At 40.9% G+C, this 22,308-nt stretch overlaps 1 protein-coding gene across 1 annotated transcript in view; it reads left to right on the top strand.

Moving 5' to 3' along the window:
• The window catches only part of LOC126094457 (uncharacterized), a 69,297-nt gene that overhangs the window by 15,745 nt on the left and 31,244 nt on the right, over positions 1 to 22,308 (top strand). Inside the window, exon 2 of the mRNA XM_049908837.1 lies at positions 11,079 to 11,311. Coding sequence (XP_049764794.1) covers positions 11,079 to 11,311 — 233 coding nt within the window. The remainder of the gene's footprint in view (positions 1 to 11,078; positions 11,312 to 22,308) is intronic.

Genomic DNA, 22,308 nt, shown 5'->3' with positions numbered 1-22,308 from the left:
GCATGAGAGAAAATTAACCAAAAGTGTAGGTCAAGTCAGATTGCACGCAATGTTTGCCCAAAAACACCACAGAACTGTTTTAAGTCTGTGAGTGGAACATCTACGTAGCACTGCTGAAGCACAAGAGAATGAGGCTTTGCTTGCTGTGTGCCACTGGGAACACATGTCCAGCAGTGGCACTGCCATCAAATGAAGCAGGCACCCTCATATTACCTTCTTGTGGGTGATGCTGAATATAAATGTTGTGGTCGTTGTGGCAGCATATGTGAGCACACTACCACACCTCTTCCCTCCTCTGGGGAGGTAACACGGCAGGCATATAAGTGAACAAAGGCAGAGAACAAAACGTGCAGAGCCACCAGCAAAATCCAGGCATAGCCAAGGAGGCCATGGGGTCTGCCAAGGTGACCCGCTGGTGGTGGCCAGAGGTGCACCAATTACGCCTGCCCCTGAGGTGGGGTAGCACTCACAGGTGAGCTGGCGTATGTGGACGAGGTGGTTCAGGACCCCACCGAGTGCGCAGCTGGTTCTGATGGCGGTAGAGGGTCACCCTGCTGGCATCCACCATGGACATCCACTGATTGCGCCTGGAGCCGACTCAGACCACAATCAGAAAGTGCCCATCCAAACAGTATCACACAGATTGTAAAGTGAAGGACACAAACACACCTCAGGTTGTGGTGCACAGTAGAGCAGATGAAGCAGAGTTCAGGGCTGATAACCATGGAAGATTTCTGCCAGGAGGCCTAGTTCAGTGGAGTGGTCCTGTACATGCTGAGAAACGGACAACGCTGAGTCTGCTGACAAATCTGCCAAGCACTGTTTTAACTCATTCTTAAATATGTGCACCAAATGCTCTGCCACCTCATTTGACTGCGTGTGAAATGGAGCAGAAGTGAGGTGGGTAAAGCGTGGTAGGTGCAAAAAAGTCTGGAACAAAGCCGAAGCAAACTATGGGCCATTATCAGAGACGATTGTCCAGGGCACACCTTTGTTTGTGAAAACCTGGGTTAGTGCCTACATAGTAGCTTCTACTGTGGTACACATGCATATAGCATATGGATGATCAGACAGTGCATCAGTTACTATCAACTATTACAAGGAATTACAGAAGGGGCCTGCAAGTTGATGTGGACGTGGTATCATGGCCGATTGGGAGTGGGTCATGGAACATAAGTCTATGGTGGAGCCCTCTGCTGCTCGACTCACTGTTTGCACTCACTGAAGACCTTTTCAGTATCTTGAGTCAATGCCATGTCAGTAGACAAAGCACTGTGCCAGTACCTGAATGTAGGTTGTGCCCCACTGGCCACATTGAAGGAGAACAGTATGTGAGCTCTCGGGACTGGAGGGATGATGACGTGGGTGTCATCTGAAATGGTGCTAAGCAGGAGTGCACCGTTCAGACTCCTTGGTGAGCAAACACTTGGGCCTACCATTGCACAAAAACTGAACTGCTTGATGCAACACAGGATCCTGACAGGTGGTGTGGGCTGTATGATGGGCTGTTAACTGGAAGTCAATCCAGTGTTTGCTGTAAATGATCATTGATCTGAAAACAAACAATCTGAGCATTGTCAATATCTGGGTCAGGTGCCATGGGCAAGTGTTAACAGTGCGTCCATATTTGCATGCTATGATTTCAATCTGTGGTGAATCTCATAGTGATAAACACTTGAATACAAAGCACAAAGGTTCTGTGGAGAAGTTGCGAACAAGGGCTGAGGAGTGCTACAAGCAGCTTATGATTGGTGAAGAGATGGCATTTGTTGCGGTCGTCTTGACACCACATGTGAGTTTGCTGGCACACACCTCCTTTTTGATTTGAGAATAATTGTATTGCTATCCATATCTTGGAGGCATAAGCGATAGGCTGTTTAGAACCTCAGCAGTTTTGTGAGCCAAGACTGCTCTAACCTAGCACACTGGACTCGCATTTGGGAGGACGACGGTTCAATCCTGTCTCCGGCCATCCTGATTTAGGTTTTCCGTGATTTCCCTAAATCGCTTCAGGCAAATGCCGGGATGGTTCCTTTGAAAGGGCACAGCCGATTTCCTTCCCCATCCTTCCCTCACCCGAGCTTGCGCTCCGTCTCTAATGACCTCATTGTCGACGGGACGTTAAAACACTAATCTCCTCCTCCTCCTGCTCTAACCGTGTGGGGGGAAGCATCTGTGGGAAGGAGTTCCTTCAGTTTCTGTGGTGGAGGTAGGTTGGGAATCATTGTCACATGCTGTTCCATAGGTTTGACACCATACTTCAAAAGCAGGTGGCTCAGATACCCTATTTACATCTGGAAAACTTTGACTTTTGCAAATTGCACTTAAGACCCACCTCTTGCAGTTTAGTGAACAGGATATGAAGGTTAGTGAGATGTTCCTGTTGTGAAGGACTAGTGACAATGATATCATCAGGATAGTTGGTGCAGCACAGTACATCCTGCAATAACTATTCTAAAAATCTCTGAAAAACTGTGAAAGCACTCACGATGTTGAATGGCATGCATGTATATATATTGTTATGACCAGAAGGGAGTTTTAATGACCTGCAGGTACATATCTGCCAATTCAATTTTTGAAAAACACTCACTGACTTCCACTTCCTGAGAATTTTTTCAGTGCATGGAATGCGATAGCAAATGACTATTGACACATTAATGGTGGACTTAAAATTCCTGCACAAATGAAGTGCCCCCTGAGGCTTACACATAACCATCAGAGGCATAACTTACTGGGAAGAGTGAACTGGTTCAATAATGCTCAGGTTCTGCAACCTAAGTCATCCTTGACAGCTGGTCACAGAGCAAAAAGAATAGTTTGAGCGTATTAAAACTTGGTAATGGCCATAGGGTTAATGGTGATGGAAGCTTCATAATCCATCGTGGCACTCAGGCCACATGAAAACAGATACCTGAATGCCTGACAGTGGCTGGAACAGAATGCAGTTGGAAACAAGATGCGCTGAATCCTGAACATGAAATTAAAAAATTGTGAATGTGTCAAGACTGAAAATGTTTTCTGAAATTGCAATGTTGATTGCCAAAAAATGTGATTGCCCTTGTGACGTTGTTGTGGTCTTCAGTCAGAGACTGGTTTGATGCAGCTCTCCATGCTACTCTGTCCTGTGCAGAACTTTTCATCTCCAGATAGCTACTGCAGCCTACATCTTTCTGAATCTACTTAATGCATTCATCTCTTGGTCTCCCTCTACAATTTTTATCCTCCACGGTCCCCTCCAATACTAAATTGGTGATTCCTTGATGCCTCAGAATGTGTCCTTCCAACCAATCCCCTCTTTTAGTCAGGTTGTACCACAAATATCTCTTCTCCTCAATTCTATTCAGTACCTCCTTATTAGTTATGTGATCTATCCATCTAATCTTCATCATTCTTCAGTAGCACCACATTTCAAAAACTTCAATTCTCTTCTTGTCTAAACTGTTTATAATCCATGTGTCATTTCCATGCATAGCTACACTCCACGCACATATATTCAGAAAAGACTTCCTGACCTTTCATGTATACTCAATATTAATTTCTCTTCTTCAAAAACGCTTTTCATGCAATTGCCTGTCTACATTTTATATCCTCTCTACTTCGACCATCATCATTTCTTTTGCTCCCCAAATAGCAAAACCCATCTACAACTTTAAATGTCTCATTTTCTAATATAATTCCCTCAGCATCACTTGAATTAATTTGACTACATTCCATTACCCTCATTTTGCTTTTGTTGATGTTCATTTTATATCCTCTTTTCCATTCAGCTGCTCTTGCAGATCCCTTGCTATCTCTGACAGAATTACAGTGTCGTCGACAAACCTCAAAGTTTTTATTTCTTCTTCTTGGATTTTAGTTCCCACTCCAAATTTTCTTTCATTTCCTTTACTGCTTGCTCAATATACAGATTGAATAACATCAGGGATAGGCTGCAGTCCTGTTTCACCCCCTTCTCAACCACTGCTTCCCTTTCATGCCCATCAGTTCTCAAGAGTGCCATCTGGTATCTGTACAAATTGTAAATGGTCTTTTGCTCCTTGTGTTTTACTGCTGCCACTTTCAGAATTTGAGAGTATTCCAATCAACTTTGTCAAAAGCCTTCTTTAAGTCCACAAAAGCAATAAATGTAGTTTCCCTTTCCTTAACCGATCTTCCAAAATAAGTTGTAAGTTCAGTATTGCCTAGTGTGTTTCAACATTCTATGGAATCCAAACTGATCTTCCCCAAGGTCAGCTTCTCCCAGTTTTACCATTAATCTGTAAAGAATTCGTGTTAGTATTTGGCACCCATGACTTATTAATCTGATAGTTTGTAATTTTCTCTCTAAAACCTCTGAATGTTTCAGTTTATCAAAGTCCCATCTACTTGAATTCCCACCTCTTTGCAGTTTCTTCAGTTTTACTCTGCAGTTCATAACCAATAGATTGTGGTCAGAGTCCACATCTGCCCCTGGAAATGTCTTACAATTTAATACCTGGTTCCTAAATCTCTGTGTTACCATTATATAAACTGTCTGAAACCTTCCAGTGTCTCCAGGCCTCTTCCTCGTATTCAACCTTCTTTCATGATTCTTAAACCAAGTATTAGCTATGATTAAGTAATGCTCTGTGCAAAATTCTACCAGGTGGCTTCCTCTTTCATTCCTTACCCCCATTCCATGTTCACCTTCTACATTTCCTTCTCTTCCTTTTCTTACTATCAAATTCCAGTCCCACATGTCTGTTACATTTTTGTCTCCCTTAACTGTCTGAATAATTTCTTTTACCATATCATACATTTCTTCAACCTCTTCATCGTTTGAGGAGCTAGTTGGCTTATAAACTTGTGCTGCTGTGGTACTTGTGGGCTTCGTGTCTACCTTGGCTACAATAATGTGTTCACTATGCTGTTCATAGTATCTTATCTGCGTTCCTATTTTTTTTATTCATTTTTAAGCCTACACCTGCATTACCCTTATTTGTTTTTGTATTTATAACCCTGTATTCATCTAACCAGAAGTCTTGCTCCTCCTGCCAGCAAAATTCACAAATTCTCCCTATATCTAACTTTAACCTATCCATTTCCCTTCTTAAATTTTCTAACCTACGTGCTCGATTAAGGAATCTGACATTCCACGCTCCAGTCCTTAGAATGCCAGTTTTGTTTCTCGTGATAACTAAGTCGTCCTGAGTAGTCCCTGCCCAGAGATCTGAATGGGGGCTATATTATCTCTGGAATATTTGGTGATAGGTAATGTCAATTGTAAACTAGCCATGATCAGGAATTTGCTGCTCACCATAACTGACCAAACGACAATCTGTTGACGAAGAGTGGGGCGACCCAAGTGATAACAGGTTTCAAGATTCATGAGAGATGTAGTGGCCCTCAATATTGACCTGGAGATGGAATTACTGTAGCTGAATGTGCAGCGTAATATAGATCTTACTGCACTGAGCTCCTGTAAGGGCACTGTGATAACACTGTGGACTCCATGTCTGTGACCAGGATTGGCTGTTCGGGGAGCCACAGCAAATAGCTGCTGTGTGCCCTTGTTTATGACAAGGCATGCACGATGCCTACTGGTGCGGGCAGCATATTCATTTGTCAGGAGGGAGCACCATCCGTCAGCAAACAGCATCGCAGACCCAATGAGCATGACGAGGGTGTCAGTGATCAACACCTTTGCTGTGGAAATGCATGCACCAACATGACTTCCAAGATGTTCTCAAATGGTTACATCACAGCCCAGGGCACCTCAAATGCCTGTGTAATAGTCAGAATCACCTCTACTGTAGGATCTTCTTAACGCAAAGCCTTGCGACATACTTCCCTGCCCAGATCACAGTGGATGGCAATGTCACGTATCAAAGAGTTAGCATAGGACTGAGTGCAATGAGTACAAACAAATATGCACTTCCTAGTTAAGTTAAACCACGAAGGTAGAGCAATCATTATGGGAAGCACTGAGTGGGTTTCTTTAAGATAGTACGCACTGAGCAACTCGCACAGTTCAACAATAAAAAAAGCCTCTAGATCGTTCAATGGAGCAAGTTTTGGGAACAAATTGAAATGTTTTGGACTCAGTCCAAGACAAGTCCTCTACCTGAAACAATGTGAAATGTTGCTGCACACATTGCACGTATTAATCTCAATCTTTATTCGCTTGGAGGAGTGGTTGGACATGTAGAGGATGATGTCTGATGGGCATCAGCACTGCGAGAACTGATAACTGACTGACAGAGCAAATCTGACTGCTGCTGTTGCTGCCCAAACTGCTGCTGCTGTCACCCAAAGTCCTGTTGCTGTCACTCAAACTGCTGTTGTTGCTGATATTGCTGTTGCAGCAGATGCTGCTGTTCTTGTAATTACTGAACCAACATTGAATCCATCATAATTGTGGAACGAATGCGGAAACAAAACCACCTCATCATCAAAATACTGTAGTATCTACAGTTCTTTATTGAGAACCACAACACACAAATACACTATGTGATCGAAAGTATCCAGACATCCCCAAAAACATTTTTTTCATATTAGGTTTATTGTCCTGCCACCTACTGCCAGGTCCTCCATATCAGTGACCTCAGAAGTCATTAGAAATTGTGAGAGAGCAGAATGGGGTGCTCCGCGGAACTCACGGACTTCCAATGTGGTCAGGTGATTGGGTGTCACTTGTGTCATACATCTGTATGTGAGATTTCCACACTCCTAAACATCCCTAGGTCTGATAGTAAAGTGTTAATGTGAAGGGACACGTACAGCACAAAAGTGTACAGGCCGACCTTGTTTGTTGACTGACAGAGACCGCAAGCAGTTGAAGAGGGCCGTAATGTGTAACAGGCAGATATCTATCCAGACCATCACACAGGAATTCCAAACTAAATCAGGATCCACTGCAATCACTATGACAGTTAGGTGGGAGGTTAGAAAACTTGGATTTCATGGTTGAGCAGCTGGTCTTAAGCCACACATCGTGCTGGTAAATGCCAAACGACACTTCGCTTGGTGTAAGAAACATGAACATTGGACGATTGAACAGTGGAAAAACATTGGGTGGAGTGACGAATCACGGTGCACAATGTGGCGATCCGATGGCAGGGTGTGGGTATGGCGAATGCCCGGTGAACATCATCTGCCAGCAGGTGTAGTACCAACAGTAAAATTTGGAGGCGGTGGTGTTATGTTGTGGTCATGGTTTTCATGGAGGAGGCTTACTCCCCTTGTTGTTTTGCATGGCACTATCACAGCACAGACCTACATTGATGTTTTAAGCACCTTCTTGTTTCCAACTGTTGAAGAGCAATTTGGGGATGACGATTGCATGTTTCAACATGATCAGCACCTGTTCATAATGCACTTCCTGTGATGGCGTGGTTACACGACAATAACATCCCTATAATGCACTGGTCTGTACAGAGTCCTGACCTGAATCCTATAGAACACCTTTGGGATGTTTTGAAATGGCAACTTTGTGCCAGGCCTCATCAACTGACATCGATACCTCTCCTCAGTGTGGCACTCCGTGAAGAATGGGCTGCCATTCCGCAAAAAACCTTCTAGCACCTGATTGAATATATGCCTGCGAGAGTGGAAGCTGTCATCGAGGCTAAGGGTGTCCCAACACCATATTGAATTCCAGCATTACCGATGGGGGGCACCACAAACTTGTAAGTTATTTTCAGTCAGGTGTCCGGATACTTTTGATCACATAGTTTATATACAATGATCTTGTCTTGCATATCAGTGTGTTGTTGTATGCTACATGATATTACCATCACTTGATGCTATTTTGCTATCAACCTGTTGCAGTCAGTTGCTTGACTTACGAATTTAATATGTATACTGAGTTTTAATACAGTGGGGATGGATATGAAATGTAGTGCAGTATCTTGAGATGGTGTTTTATTCAGAACAGTCATGCATGTTCATGTGTAGAACAATTATAACAGATCACAGAGAAACTGTTGCGTAACTAGTTAACATACAAGCACATACCATCAGGTTTATTCGTTAACCAAGTGAGAATTAAAACACAGCAATTAATATTCGCAGAACTTCACACTGTGGCAAGGAGGAACCATTCACAGCATTCCTGGCAGTTCGTGTGTGACCCTGTTGACAGCTCCTCAATCCACTGTCCATCTGAAGCCTTTGTGTGTCACTACACTAGCCCTCTTGGGGAAAGCGGAGAATCGTTCTTTATTTGCATTAGGAGTGTCATCCAAGAACTACACTGTAAAGAGTATGTACTGCTTGGAACACGTGTGGCATGGTTGTTGAGCAGATTATCATTCTGATGGAGGTTATTGAATTTCGGGTGTAAGCTGGGACTGGTTGCGTTGAGCAGCATTTGGTTATGATGGTTCTTGCAAATGGAGTAACCCTATCAATTGAGACAGAGTTGGGCTTGGTACTGATGGGAATGTCTAGGTTTTACACCATCTTTGTGCAACATTACATATCCATAGGATTGCAGCTCTTGATGCACAAAGGTTTGTGGACTTCCATGGCCGGTTTTGTGACATTCATTGTCTTTAAGTGAGTAATGAAATGTAATTCATTTAAGGTATTGATTTTGGCTGCACATGGGTCAACAAATTCATCAAGTAGCCATAGAACTCCATATACTAACTCAGCCAGTGAAGAGTCCAGGTTAGGCTTGCATATGTTATGTAAGCCAAATAAGACTGACAGTAAAGCAGATGTCCATTTTGACTCGTGGCACATTAGTGTGGCTTTTAACGACCGATAGCAGTGTTCAACCCTACCATTACCTGCAGGGTGGTAGCTTGTTATTTTTGTAGAAAGAGCTGATTGGTTCTGGTAGCCATCTCTAAGTAGGAGTTTGACGCTCACAGGCCACCGCAGCATATTGCATGAAGCTGCTGCTTGTAGCTGGAAAGTTGCATATCCAGATGTCGTTTGCTGACAGTCGCTTATGTCGCTTATGTAGGACATGGCCTTATGGAAACACCACCTAGCATACCAATCACAAAGTAGTTAACTGATCTGTTTACTCAGTGCATTGACCTTGTTTGTGAAGCTGTTGTAATCTTCATGAGTCACTATTGGTGTGCTGTGACCTGTCGTCAGGTTTCCAGTGCAGGAGGCCGGCACAATTGCATGCTGAATCCTGTCTGTCAAGTAAGTTACAATGTGTAGCAACATTTCCATTTGGTAAGCTATAATGGCTTCTACCTGTGATGTGAGTTGGTAACTCCATAATGTGCATAACAATGTATCTGGCACCATGCATGCGTCAACTTTGCTTCATAAATGGACTAGTTACTGGAATGGTTTTCTCTGTCCAGTGGCCTCCTGCTTCAGTACCTGTCTCACTCATTCTTCTTGCGAAGCAGACACTCTACAAATTAACTCAACCTTGAGTTTTGCATGTGCTTCTGTATCTGGAGGCAAGGTTATCATGCCTTACACCTCTTCTGCTTAACGATGCTGTGATTGGCTTACTGTCAGCACGAATTTGGTGGAGTCCATGGTGACTCCAGCGTGGAGAAAACTTGCCTCTGCCTGCACGATCCATAACTCTGGGTTTTGCGGCCAAAACGGAGTTATTGCTCCTGATAAACCTTTCGGGGTATAAGGTCGTGGTCCATAAAACTCTTCTGTTCATAATGTTTCATCCAGAACTGCACTGGACTTCTTCAGAGGCATTGCTCCTCCATTGAGTCTTGCCATCTGACAGGTGTATTCACACTTCTCTTCGTTGTTCAGCATGTATGTGGTATGTTATATATGCCACATGCCGACAGAGGAAGACATTTATCCTTCACAGATTAGAGTGCTTGACATATTTTCTTTGTTGGTCTAAAAACCGTTCTAATGTGATGTTTCTGTAAAATCTTTACAATCTGATCTTTTACCTTGTTTATTAAAAGGAATAAAAACTGTAATCTCCCATCATTGTTTTTCATGGTTGTCCTTTGGCCTTTCATTGTTTGGTCTTAGAATTCTGTTTATGTCTTTCCTTGAAAGCATGCTTTAGATGTTTTAATTTGGCATGCAGGTATTCCGGTGTGCAAATCCTTCTGGCTCTATCGGCAAGGATTGTACTGACACCTCAATTTTGTTGTGGATGGTGATTCAGAGTTCTTTGTACTGTCATCAACATGGGGGTAGCCGGATATTACTGGTGCGCTTTCTGTCTGGAAGTTCCCTGTTTGTTGAAAATTTGGTGTGATGCTTCTGTATTGCTGACTTTATTTCCTGTAGTTGTATCACATTAGGATCATCACTGTCACAGTCTGTTGATAGACTTATGAACTTAATACGTATGCTGAGTTGTAATACAGTGAGGACACACATATTAAATGTAATGCGGTATCTTGAGACAGTGTTTTATTCAGAACAGTCATGCATGTTCATGTGTAGAACAATTGGAACAGTTCACAGAGAAGCTGTTGTATAACTAATTTAACATACAAATGAATAGCATCAGATTTGTGTGGTTACCAAATGAGAATTAAAACACAGAAATAAATAGTCACAGAACTTCACACTGTGGCAAGGAGAAACTCTAGTGAATCAGCTTTCCACCTGACACCACTGTGGTGTGCTGCATTCCCTACAAACCTTTCTGCCCATTAAATGGCCTGTCACTGCCATATTAACTGGAGCGAAGTCTGTATTTAATATTACTTTAATTGTCCTATCATTGGTTGACAGTTTCTTAGGTTTATGAGTTATTTACACAGCCATAATACTCTTTTAACTGCTTCTTAAAGATGCTGACAGAAGAAATTTTAAAGTAAAACAAATCTAGAACTAAATGAGTATAAAATATATAAGTACAATGAACTTTTGTATTTGATCTTCATGCAACTGTATATTTGCTGAAAATATGTGTATTACAATAAATCAATCGACAAATTTGAAGTTTGCAAGTCTATAGTTTGTGGAATGCGTAAATAACTAAACTACTAACATTTTAGTAAGCTGGAGGATACAGTCAACAACTGGGCAATATGTAGTCCTTCTGTACTCTTTCTTCAAGTCACATCTTGTCATTTTGATACACAATAGAGCTAATGCAACAAGTGCATGTGTTGAAGAGTATGTTCGCATTTGTATGTTATTTGCAGTGCTGCTGCAGCTGCTGCCAACCTTCTTGTCCCACAACTGGAATTTGCCGCCTACTTTTTACGGTTGCTGCAGCTAGCTGCAGTCTGTCATCTCCACTGGTCACTGTATGCAAGGACTCCTGTGCTAGTGCAGAATGTTGTCAATCCAGTCCTTTGCCTATATATTCTTTACTGCACTACAGTTGCACTCATGGGTATGGTTGACATATCTGACACATGGACACAATGCATGCGTAAGTATTTTTACAGATTTCTCTGTACATGAGCTTGACAAATATGCTTTTAATTAAGTTAAATTTGCCATAAATTGCTGGAGACCCTTGAGTCATCATGGCAACAGAAGACATTGTGTACTCTGTACTGTTTTAGAAAATAATACTGTATCTGCATAAGAAATTAAATGCCACAAGAAATGTTTGCTCCCATCTAAAGATAGACTTAAATTAGAAAAAAAGCTATCAGTAAATAAATAGTTCCATTAAAGAAATCATGCTTGTTGCACTACTTTCTTTCTATTAAAGAAATTGTGCTTGTTGCACTATTTCTCTCATTTATATATATGTAAATGGTGAAAAGATCAATCATGGACCAAACTGCTAATGCAAAAAGAATATCCCGTTTAGTTCTTCAAGAGGAATGTTTAGAGGGTAGAGTGATAGGTTTGGAAAATTTTAATGAAGAAATGGGAATTGTTATTAAACTGCCATCTCATAGAAAACATTAATTTAATAACATTTTTGATGAAATTTTCAAGTGGATATGATGTGCATTTGGTAGTTGGCAGACATCTGCAGTGTGATGTATAGATTCAAATATTAAAAAAGTGAATTGTCCATTGTTATTAAACATAGAAAACCATCTAGTTAATACTGTAGATGTCTCAATTGAATGAGCACATTGCATTCATCATGAAAAGTGAACAGGAGAGAATCCTGTGTTGGGTACCTAACTAGCAGACTTTTGACCAGAAAGAGATGCAGAGAAACATTTATGTGCAGAATTTAGCAATTTTTAGGTCCATTCATTGAGACTTCATTCATGCAACAGTGGCAGCAATTAAAGTTTGGACCTACCATTGTATTTTTTGGATGAAACAGAAACCAAAATTGTGAACAAAGTCTTGTGAGATTTCATCAAAGCAATTGGAAACTATTTCGTCAGTGATGGACATTGTATTTTTGAATTCCCAGTGTGCAATGCTGTTAGCTTACTCAGTGATAGGCAAGACTATAATTTGATCCTGCTGTGCTTCATTATTCAGATGTTTGAAACTGAAGTTAACTGAAAACCTCCGAGATTGGCGCACTAGAAAAATGCTCATGTCAGCATAACAGTAATGAAGAAGCATAAGTTGGAATTTGAATTGGTTTTTCACATATCTTGTTCTTCTGATTTGGCCTGAAGTGATTTATTCATATTCCCTGTTTTGGAAAATGTATGAATTAGTGGAAATAAATTTTCATAAAGTAAGAAAATGAATGTGTTCTTAACATAGTATTTAGTGTGACAGACCCCACTTACACAGTTGGTCCAGTAACCAGGTAATGTATTGAGAATAATAGAAGAATTCTAAACTATTGTTTTGGGCAACATTTAGTGGGGTACTTTCCTGTCCTCTTTGTATGGCCTGTTGGAAAATGTCAAGTGTGTTATCTGTCTTGGGCTGCACTGTGATGAGTGCTTGTGCAGTACAGTATTATTTCTGTGTTCTTATGGATGAGTACACAATCAAAGGATGGACCAGGGTGAAATTATCAGCCAGCAAACACTGTGCATCTCATTTAGTGTCAGATAAGGCACTAAGATCACTCTCTCACTGAAAAAAAGTTGCCACCAACAGTCTCATTTTTTTCACACCTTGAAACACTGCATGGAGATTTGAAATTTAATCTAGAACCTTGGTGTGATGTTTGATGATTAGGAGCTTTGAGGTTTGATAATTAGGAGCTTTCTGCTACCAGTTCTCCTTTTGCTACTGCAAATGTTGGTGACAGGAAGTTTCTTCCACTACCAGGATTCAAATTAGCTACCTCTGTGTTGAGTTCCATCTTGGTAGTGTATATTTGTGTCCTCAGCTATGGATTCAGGTACTTCTTCAATGAGGTGAAAAGTAAAGCGATTTTATATTGGCTTTTTACGAGGCTTGTTAATACACTCTTGTAAACTCTTTGTCACTCGGCCCACACTTCATAAGGGCTCTCACTTCTGAGAGAAATAAGTCATTGCTGTATGTGACGGTAGTGAAATTTTACCTCACCTGTTTTAGTCACCACAGATTTGCAAGCAGTAACAGTCACTGTCATTCATTTGCACATCAGGTTCCATAAATATGTCATGATGGAGAGCCTTTAGGTATGTGGAACAAATCTTGTTATATGTCAGCTGGCAGAAGCATCATTACTGGCTTACAACTGTAAAGTAGACAATGAGCCAGTTACAACTAGTGGTAATGTAGTCACATAGATACATGGTCCAATCACATTGTACATTAATGTGACCACTGTCTATGTTCAGCATCAGTGTACAGCAACCACTCACAGCTGGCAGGTGGCAGCACTATGAGTGGAGGGTGTATAAAGCGTGCCAGGAGGACACTGGAAACAGTGCAGTTGTTGTATTGCAGAAATGGAGCAATTTATCTGACATCCAAAAGGGCATGATCATTGGCTTTTGGCCCAAGGGTGGAAGCATTTCGGAAACAGCTATGTTTGTATACTGTTCACATGCCACCGTGATTAAAGTATACCTTGCATGGCAAAATGGCACTATCCAAAACTAGTGCCAAGGCAACTGTGGCGCAGCATGTGCCATAGATATGAGAGGTGACAGTTAAGATGATGTGTATAGGCGAATAGACATGCAGCTGTTGAGCAACTGACTGCCCAGATGAACCAAGGCTTTACCAACAGTGTCTCTTCAACAACCGTTTAGTGAACATTGCTGCGTATAGGCCTCCACAACAGTTACCTGGTTCATGCACCCATGTTGACTGCTGTTCATCAGTGATGGAAGGCTGGAATTTGTATGCCAGTACCGCAACTGGGTGTCCACCAAGTGGCAACAGGTGGCCTATTCAGATGAATCCCTTTCTGTGCTCCATCTGACAATGGATGTCTGAAGGCAAAAGTTGTGCAGCAATCATTGGAAGGGCTCAGGATGGAGGGGAGGAGGGAGTGTTATGGTCTGGGGAATGTTTTGTGGCATTCCCTGGGCGATTTCATTATTCTGGTGTGCACAGTGGATCAATATAAGTTTGCACCTATCCTTGGGGACTATGTCCACCCCTACATGCAGTTTTTTTTTCCCTTGGCATGATGGCATCTACCAGCAGAACAGTGCAATGTGTCACACTGTTTACAATGTATGTGTGTGGTTTGAAGAGCGCCAGGATGAATTTACTGTACTTGCTGGACCACCAAACTCCCCAGATTTAAACACAGTTGACAAACTGTGGGACCACCTTGGGTGCCACGGATCCTCAGCTGAGAAATCTAGCATAGCTGGCCACTGCACTGGGGTTGGCTCCACATCCCTATCGGTATCTTTCAGGACAGAAAAGGTGGTTATTCTGGATTTTGACAGGTGGTCACATTAATGTGACTGGATAGCACAGTTATGGTATACTTTTAGATTACTTTTATAGATGTATATTGACAGAATCATAACAGATTTAGAAGAAAAAAATTGTCCGTACACTATTCAGTGATGTTTATGTATAATAATTCAAATTATGTTTTTATATAAATGCTCCACATAAAATTATCAGCTCTCTGTGCACTGGGGCATTTGTTGTTGTTGTTGTTGTTGTTGTTGTTGTTGTCTTCAGTCCTGAGACTGGTTTGATGCAGCTCTCCATGCTACTCTATCCTGTGCAAGCTGCTTCATCTCCCAGTAACTACTGCAACCTACATCCTTCTGAATCTGCTTAGTGTATTCATCTCTTGGTCTCCCTCTACGATTTTTACCCTCCACGCTGACCTCCAATACTAAATTGGCGATCCCTCGATGTCTCAGAACATGTCCTACCAACTGATCCCTTCTTCTAGTCAAGTTGTACCACAAGCTCCTCTTCTCCCCAATTCTATTCAATACCTCCTCATTAGTTATGTGATCTACCCATCTAATCTTCGGCATTCTTCTGCAGCACCACATTTCAAAAGCTTCTATTCTCTTCTTGTCCAAACTAATTATCGTCCATGTTTCACTTCCATACATGGCTACACTCCATACAAATACTTTCATAAACGACTTCCTGACACGTAAATCTATTCTTGATGTTAACAAATTTCTTTTCTTTAGAAATGCATTCCTTGCCATTGCCAGTCCACATTTTATGTCCTCTCTACTTCGACCATCATCAGTTATTTTGCTCTCCGAATAGCAAAACTCCTTTACTACTTTAAGTGTCTCATTTCCTAATCTAATTCCCTCAGCATCACCCAACTTAATTCGATTACATTCCATTATCCTCATTTTGCTTTTGTTGATGTTCATCTTATATCCTCCTTTCAAGACACTATCCATTCCGTTCAACTGCTCTTCCAAGTCCTTTGCTGTCTCTGACAGAATTACAATGTCATCGGCAAACCTCAAAGTTTTTAGTTCTTCTCCATGGATTTTAATACCTACTCCGAATTTTTCTTTTGTTTCCTTCACTGCTTGCTCAATATACAGATTGAATAACATCGGGGAGAGGCTACAACCCTATCTCACTCCCTTCCCAACCACTGCTTCCCTTTCATACCCCTCGACTCTAATAAATGCCATCTGGTTTTTGTACAAATTGTAAATAGCCTTTCGCTCCCTGTATTTTACCGCTGCCACCTTCAGAATTTGAAAGAGAGTATTCCAGTCAACATTGTAGAAAGCTTTCTCTAAGTCCACAAATGCTAGAAACGTAGGTTTGCCTTTCCTCAATTAGCTTCTAAGATAAGTCGTAGGGTCAGTATTGCCTCACGTGTTCCAATATTTCTACAGAATCCAAACTGATCTTCCCCCAGGTCGGCTTCTACTAGCTTTTCCATTCATCTGTGAAGAATTCGCGTTAGTATTTTGTAGCCGTGACTTATTAAACTGATAGTTCGGTAATTTTCACATCTGTCAACACCTGCTTTCTTTGGGATTGGAATTATTATATTCTTCTTGAAGTCTGAGGGTATTTCACCTGTCCCATATATCTTGCTCACCAGATGGTAGAGTTTTGTCAGGACTGGGGTATTTAAGGCCTGTTTAATGTGGGCATCGGTGTTGACCCTAGTCTATATATTCTGATAAACCATAGAGAGAATGACTCATTGATATTTGATGGCAACCTGTTAGACTTTTCACAAGAATATAAAACTCATCTCTGAACTCTAGATAGGGATATTCTGTATGGAAATTAATTTTACTTCTTCTATCGTGATCGTGGCCAATGGCCTTGCCACAGTGGTAACACTGGTTCCCGTCAGGTTAATCACTGTCGGGCTGGGCTAGTACTTGAATGGATGACCATCCGTTCTGCCGAGCGCTGTTGGCAAGCGGGGTGCATTCAGCCCTTGTGAGGCAAACTGAGGAGCTACTTGATTGAAAAGTAGTGGCTCCGGTCTCGGAAACTAATATGTGGCCGGGAGAGTTGTGTGCTGACCACATGCCCCTCCATATCCGCATCCATTGATGCCTATGGGCTGAGGGTTGTTTGGCGGCCGATCAGTACTGTTGGGCCTTCGTGGCCTGTTTGTGAGGAGTTTAATTTATTGTGATCCTGAATTTTTTCGGTTCATACTAAATTCATTTTTATTATTAACCACAAACCCGATTAGGGAGTAATTGTATTGGTATGTGTGTGCAAGAATCTCAAGCTTCTTGAGGAGGCTTCTCAAAGATGTTCATTTAACAATTTTAAAGAATATTCTTTCTGCATGTGTCTGTAGAATAAAGGCTTTATTGACCTTACCTGCCATACAGCAGAAGATTATGACAGAGAACATTAGTGACTGGAAATATACAAAGTAGTGATGATCGTGGAGTGGTTTTTCATGCCATTTTAGTTGGAACCTACAGGTTGATCTAGTTCAGTAGGACAAAGGACTTTCAAACAGCTAGCCTCCATGATTGTATGTTAACCAGGCTTCATTGAATCGTGTATACAAGGTGTTGTTGGAGGAATAGGAAGTGTTTTAGGAGGTGATAATACCAACTAATACAAATAAAACATTCCGCATATTGTGTGTCCAAGCTTTATTGATTACAGAGATACAGCTGTTAGAATGTAACCCAAGTAATCACTGGAGGTGTTGAACAAAGGCATATCATTTAAGTTCAAAGATGATTTTAATAAATTCCTATTCCATCTTCAGTGCACTTTCAAATTCTCTTAACAACATGACATGTCTTCTGAAGCCATGTTGAAATTCTTTTATGAGTGTAACATTATTCATAATCTGAATGCTCACTTTGTCTATTGTGTTTACTTTTGCTTTGTAGGCTTTGGCATTCAACCATCCCCTCAGACAAAAACTTAAATTGATAAGGTCCAGTGACCTTGGTGGCAAAGAAAAGGTAACCATTTCTGTCGGTTCGTCTTCAGGGAAATATTAAATTTAGATGATACATCACTCATCCTTGTACCAAAGGAACCTCTTTCAGTAATGCTTGGAAGCTCATTTCCAAGGCAGTCTGGACAAGAGGGCCCTGTATGACAACACAGTAACACAACAGGGCCAATCAGTACCACTCCACACACCACCACACCACACATTTACTGAGAAGTATTCTTGAAAACGTCTGTCCACAAAGGCTTGGGAGGTATTTGTCAGACCACTACTGTGAGTTATGAATGTTATTGATACCATCAAGCGTGTGAGTGTCTTCATCACTACACATTATTAGTGAGATTACTCCTTGACGTGCCATTACTCAATGACAAAATTCTGATTATCTACCTTCATCACCTTATTGAAGGTATTGACTCCACTGTAAGTGATAAGGATAGAGGCTGTTCATTAATAATGTTCACCATATTCTTCTGTGTGGAACATGTATACATGTAGAAATTCTGTGAGTGCTTGTTGAAGAACTAATTCCAACACCTGAATAATGTCATCATCTTCATCCCTACATTCAGATGAAATGTGTCTGCTGGGCACTGTACCAGTTCACACACTTGATTGAAAATGTGAGTAAACTCTCTTGAATCTGGTACTCAGTGATTAGGAAATTGTCTTCTGTATTCTCTACAGGCGGCAGCGGCGGCAGCAGCATCAGCACACAATCCTACACAAATACCATATTTTAAGTCCAAAGACTGGTTTGATGCAACTCCCCATGCTACTCTATCCTGTGCAAGGCTTTTCATCTCCAAGTAACTACTGCAACCTACAGCCCTCTGAATCTGCTTACTGTATTCATCTCATGGTCTCTCTCTGTGGTTTTTACCCCACGCACTTCCCTCCAGTACTAAAGTAGTGATCCCTTGATGCCTCAGAATGTGTCCTACCAACCGATCTCTTCTTTTAGTCAGGCTGTGCCACAAATTTCTCTTCTCCCCAATTCTATAAGTACCTCCTCATTAGTTATGTGATCTATCCATCTAATCTTCAGCATTCTTTTGTAGCACCACATTTCAAAAGCTATTCTCTTCTTGTTTAAACTGTTTATCATCCATGTTTCAGTTCCATACATGGCTACACTCCACACAAATACTTTCAGAAAGGACTCTGTGACAATTAAATCTGTACTCAATTTTAACAAATTTCTCTTCTTCAGAATTGTTTCTCTTGCCATTGCCAGTCTACATTTTATACCCTCTCTACTTTGACCAACATCAGTTATTTTGCTTCCCAAATAGGAAAACTCTCTTACTATTTTAAGCTTCTCATTTCCTAATCTAATCCCCTCAGCATCATCTGATTTAATTCGACTACATTCCGTTATCCTTGTTTTGCTTTTGTTGATGTTCATCTTATATCCTCCTTTCCAGATACTGTCCATTCCATTCAACTGCTCTTCCAAGTCCTTTGCTGCCTCTGACAGAATTAAATGATGTTGGCAAACCTCAAAGCTTTTATTTCTTCTCCGTGGTCTTCAATTCCTACACCAAAATTTTTGTTTATTTCCTTTACTGCTTGCTCAGTACACAGATTGAATAACATCAAGAGTAGGCTACAACCCTACCTCACTCCCTTCTCAACCACTGCTTCCCTTTCGTGCACCTTGACCCTTATAACTGCCATCTGGTTTCTGTACAAATTGTAAATTGTCTTTTGCTCCCTGTATTTTACCCCTGCCACCTTCAGAATTTGAAAGAGAGAACATTCCAGTCAACATTATCAAAGTTTTCTCTAAGACTACAAATGCTATAAATGTAGGTTTGCCTGCACTCAACCTATCTCCTATGGGAAGTCGTTAGCGTCAGTATTGCCTCGCGTGTTCCTACATTTCTCCGGTATCCAAACTGATCTTCCCCAAGCTCAGATTCTGCCAGTTTTTCCATTCTTCTATAAAGGATTCATGTTACTGTTTTGCAGCCATGACTTATTAAACTGACAGTTCATTAATTTCTACACCTGTCAGCACCTGCTTTCTTTGGAATTGAGATTATTATAACTGATTTACTTATACACATGAAATCAAAAGTCATAACTGTAAACTGCTCTATCTCTCAAACCAATAAGAATTGGTTACTAGGAAAATTTTATTCAAATTTTCTTGTACTAACATGCTAAAATACTAAAATTCCTCCCAAAAACACTACACCTGGTGAAGAAAAAAATGCTGCACTGGGAGGTTAGCATGTGAATCCTCATCCAGATTCATGACAAAAGTTTATCTAGCAAAATCAGACCAGCTGCATTTTGAAAACGTGTGTATGAAAAGAAGGAGCTGGCAACACTGTCACATCATGCAGTGCATCAGAATGTACAGAGGAACATGTATCTCCCTGAACTAATGTACCAGCTGTCATAGCTCACTGAGTGACCCTGAATATCAAACCCACATCCATCATGTAGCTATGGTTTAAATCCTTGTAAGGTCCCTTTTTTATTTTTTAGATGTCTGATCCCTACTTCCTGTCATTAATAAGCAGGACATGATTTTGTCACATGACATAGCCTATCACATGACAGTAGGATCCATGAAATTGCGTGCATGTGTGTCTAACCAAGTAGTGCACAACCATAACTGATCCTGTCAAGTTCATGCAGGATGGCTTCCTGATGGTGTATACAAATGATGAATAAGTCAGTATGCTTTGGTGCTGGTGCTGCTCATGCCTATGCTGCATGATACACTCAATAAGATTCTCAATAAGAATGTTTTTCATTGCCTTGAGCAATGCCTTTGAGAAACCGGTAATCTTCATCCACTAGTAATGGGCAGAGGTCATCCAAGGACTAGATGTATTCTGCAAAAAGAGAATATTATTCTTGAAACTGTTCACTAATCACCTTGCTGACATACCAGCAATATTTCAAGGCAGTTCCAGATATCTCAGAGACTGGCTGTTGAAGTGTTGCATGATGAAGAACTGCATCCATATCATTACAGGTTAACTCAACACCAGTGGCCTGAAGAGTGCATTTGTGAATGGCTTTTGCACTGAGCGGAAGATAACAAACATTTTATAAATAACATGAAATGGTCTAATGAATATAGCATCACTGATGATATTATTTTCAACCACCACAACAGCTGTTACTGATGGGAACACAACCTCTGTCAGCCATGAATGTGGCTTTCAGGCACACTTTGGCATAAACCTGTGGGCTGTAATTGTGGGGGGAGGTGGGGGGGGGGGGGGTTGTGGGTCCTTACCTATTGCCAGACAAGTTGAATGCACCCCTTTATTGTACGTTTTTGTGCAGTACTTTCACTGATGCATTGGAAAACATTCCACTTGTTGTTCGGGGGCAGCTATGTTTTCAGTAATTTAGTGCAGTGCCAGGCTTTGAAATGAATGTGCATAACTATTTAAATGAAGTGTTTCCAGGAAATGGATTGGTCATGGAGTTCCAATGTTCTGGCCCCCAAGTTCCACAGACCTTAACTCACCAGATTTTTATTTGTTAATAAAAGTGAATAGTACACCACACCTGGATGAACATGGTCTAATAGCTCATGTGCGGCCACTTCGGCAATGGTGGATGCATGTATATTGCATAGGGTTCAGCAAAGTGTGATGAGTGTTTGCAAATTGTACTGGCTCTGTGAAGATAAACTTGGATGTCAAATGTACAAGATGAAATTATTATCTGTATTGTAATGTGCAATCTAGTGTAGCCTATGTATTGTTGTTGTTTTTTTTTACCATGAATAATCATTACTCTTCTGGCTGTGCTTGGAATCAGTCTATTTGAGACCTTCATCAGTATTACTGTTTTATTAGCAAAAATCACAGTTTATGAAGAACCTTCAGTATTTTCATGGCCACAGCTTGATGTTTTTCAGGTAATGAGTAAAACTTTATGACTGCTTCTCATACTTTGATTCCAGACGGTAGCCACACTGTCTCAGCTTCCATTGTAATTTCCTGACTGACTTTAAATGATTCTCATTTATATCTGTGTAGGTGCATCTGTTCAATTCCTGTGCTTTAAAAATTATTTTATGTTGTACATAACCCATCCGTAGAAATATCTTCAGATTTTTCCAATTTTCTGTTGTGATACGAGAAGCTGACCTTGACAGATTGTTTAAATTTTTTAATGGATAAGTTCATTGTTACCCTTACACTGACCAAGTTGCCATTGTTTTTATTAACTGTTTAACCATGTTTGTAATATAGTTCTTTACTGTTCTCTTTCTTATTCTAAAATTTACCCGAAAATTCATGCCTAAAAGAAGGTAACTGCATGTTTGCTGTACCTTCTATGGGCTGTGGGTTGGCATACATCTGATTCCCAGCCACCTACAGATATGGAAAGCTGCTCATAAGCTCATGTGAATTAAAAGATAATGGTTTATTAAATGAAAATTACTAGGGGTGGCCCAATTAAAAATGAGAGTATGGGTATCATACCTCACATGGACATACTGATCCATCAAACTATGAAAGGAAACTATTTGTCACTGTAACAATCTGGGATATTGACAAAAGACATAGAAAATGTTAATACAAACAATAAGTTGACAAGGGAATGAAGATGGGCTTGGAACAGGTGGGAGGATGTACATGAAACAAGTTGATAACCATACAACTTGTAGAAGTCATTTTAAGGGTCTTGGAATTCATACACTCTCACCCCAATAC

This window comes from Schistocerca cancellata, chromosome 8, assembly GCF_023864275.1.
Source record: "Schistocerca cancellata isolate TAMUIC-IGC-003103 chromosome 8, iqSchCanc2.1, whole genome shotgun sequence".
Classification (NCBI taxonomy): Eukaryota; Metazoa; Arthropoda; class Insecta; order Orthoptera; family Acrididae; genus Schistocerca; species Schistocerca cancellata.
This window is presented reverse-complemented; position numbering and strand designations above follow the sequence as displayed.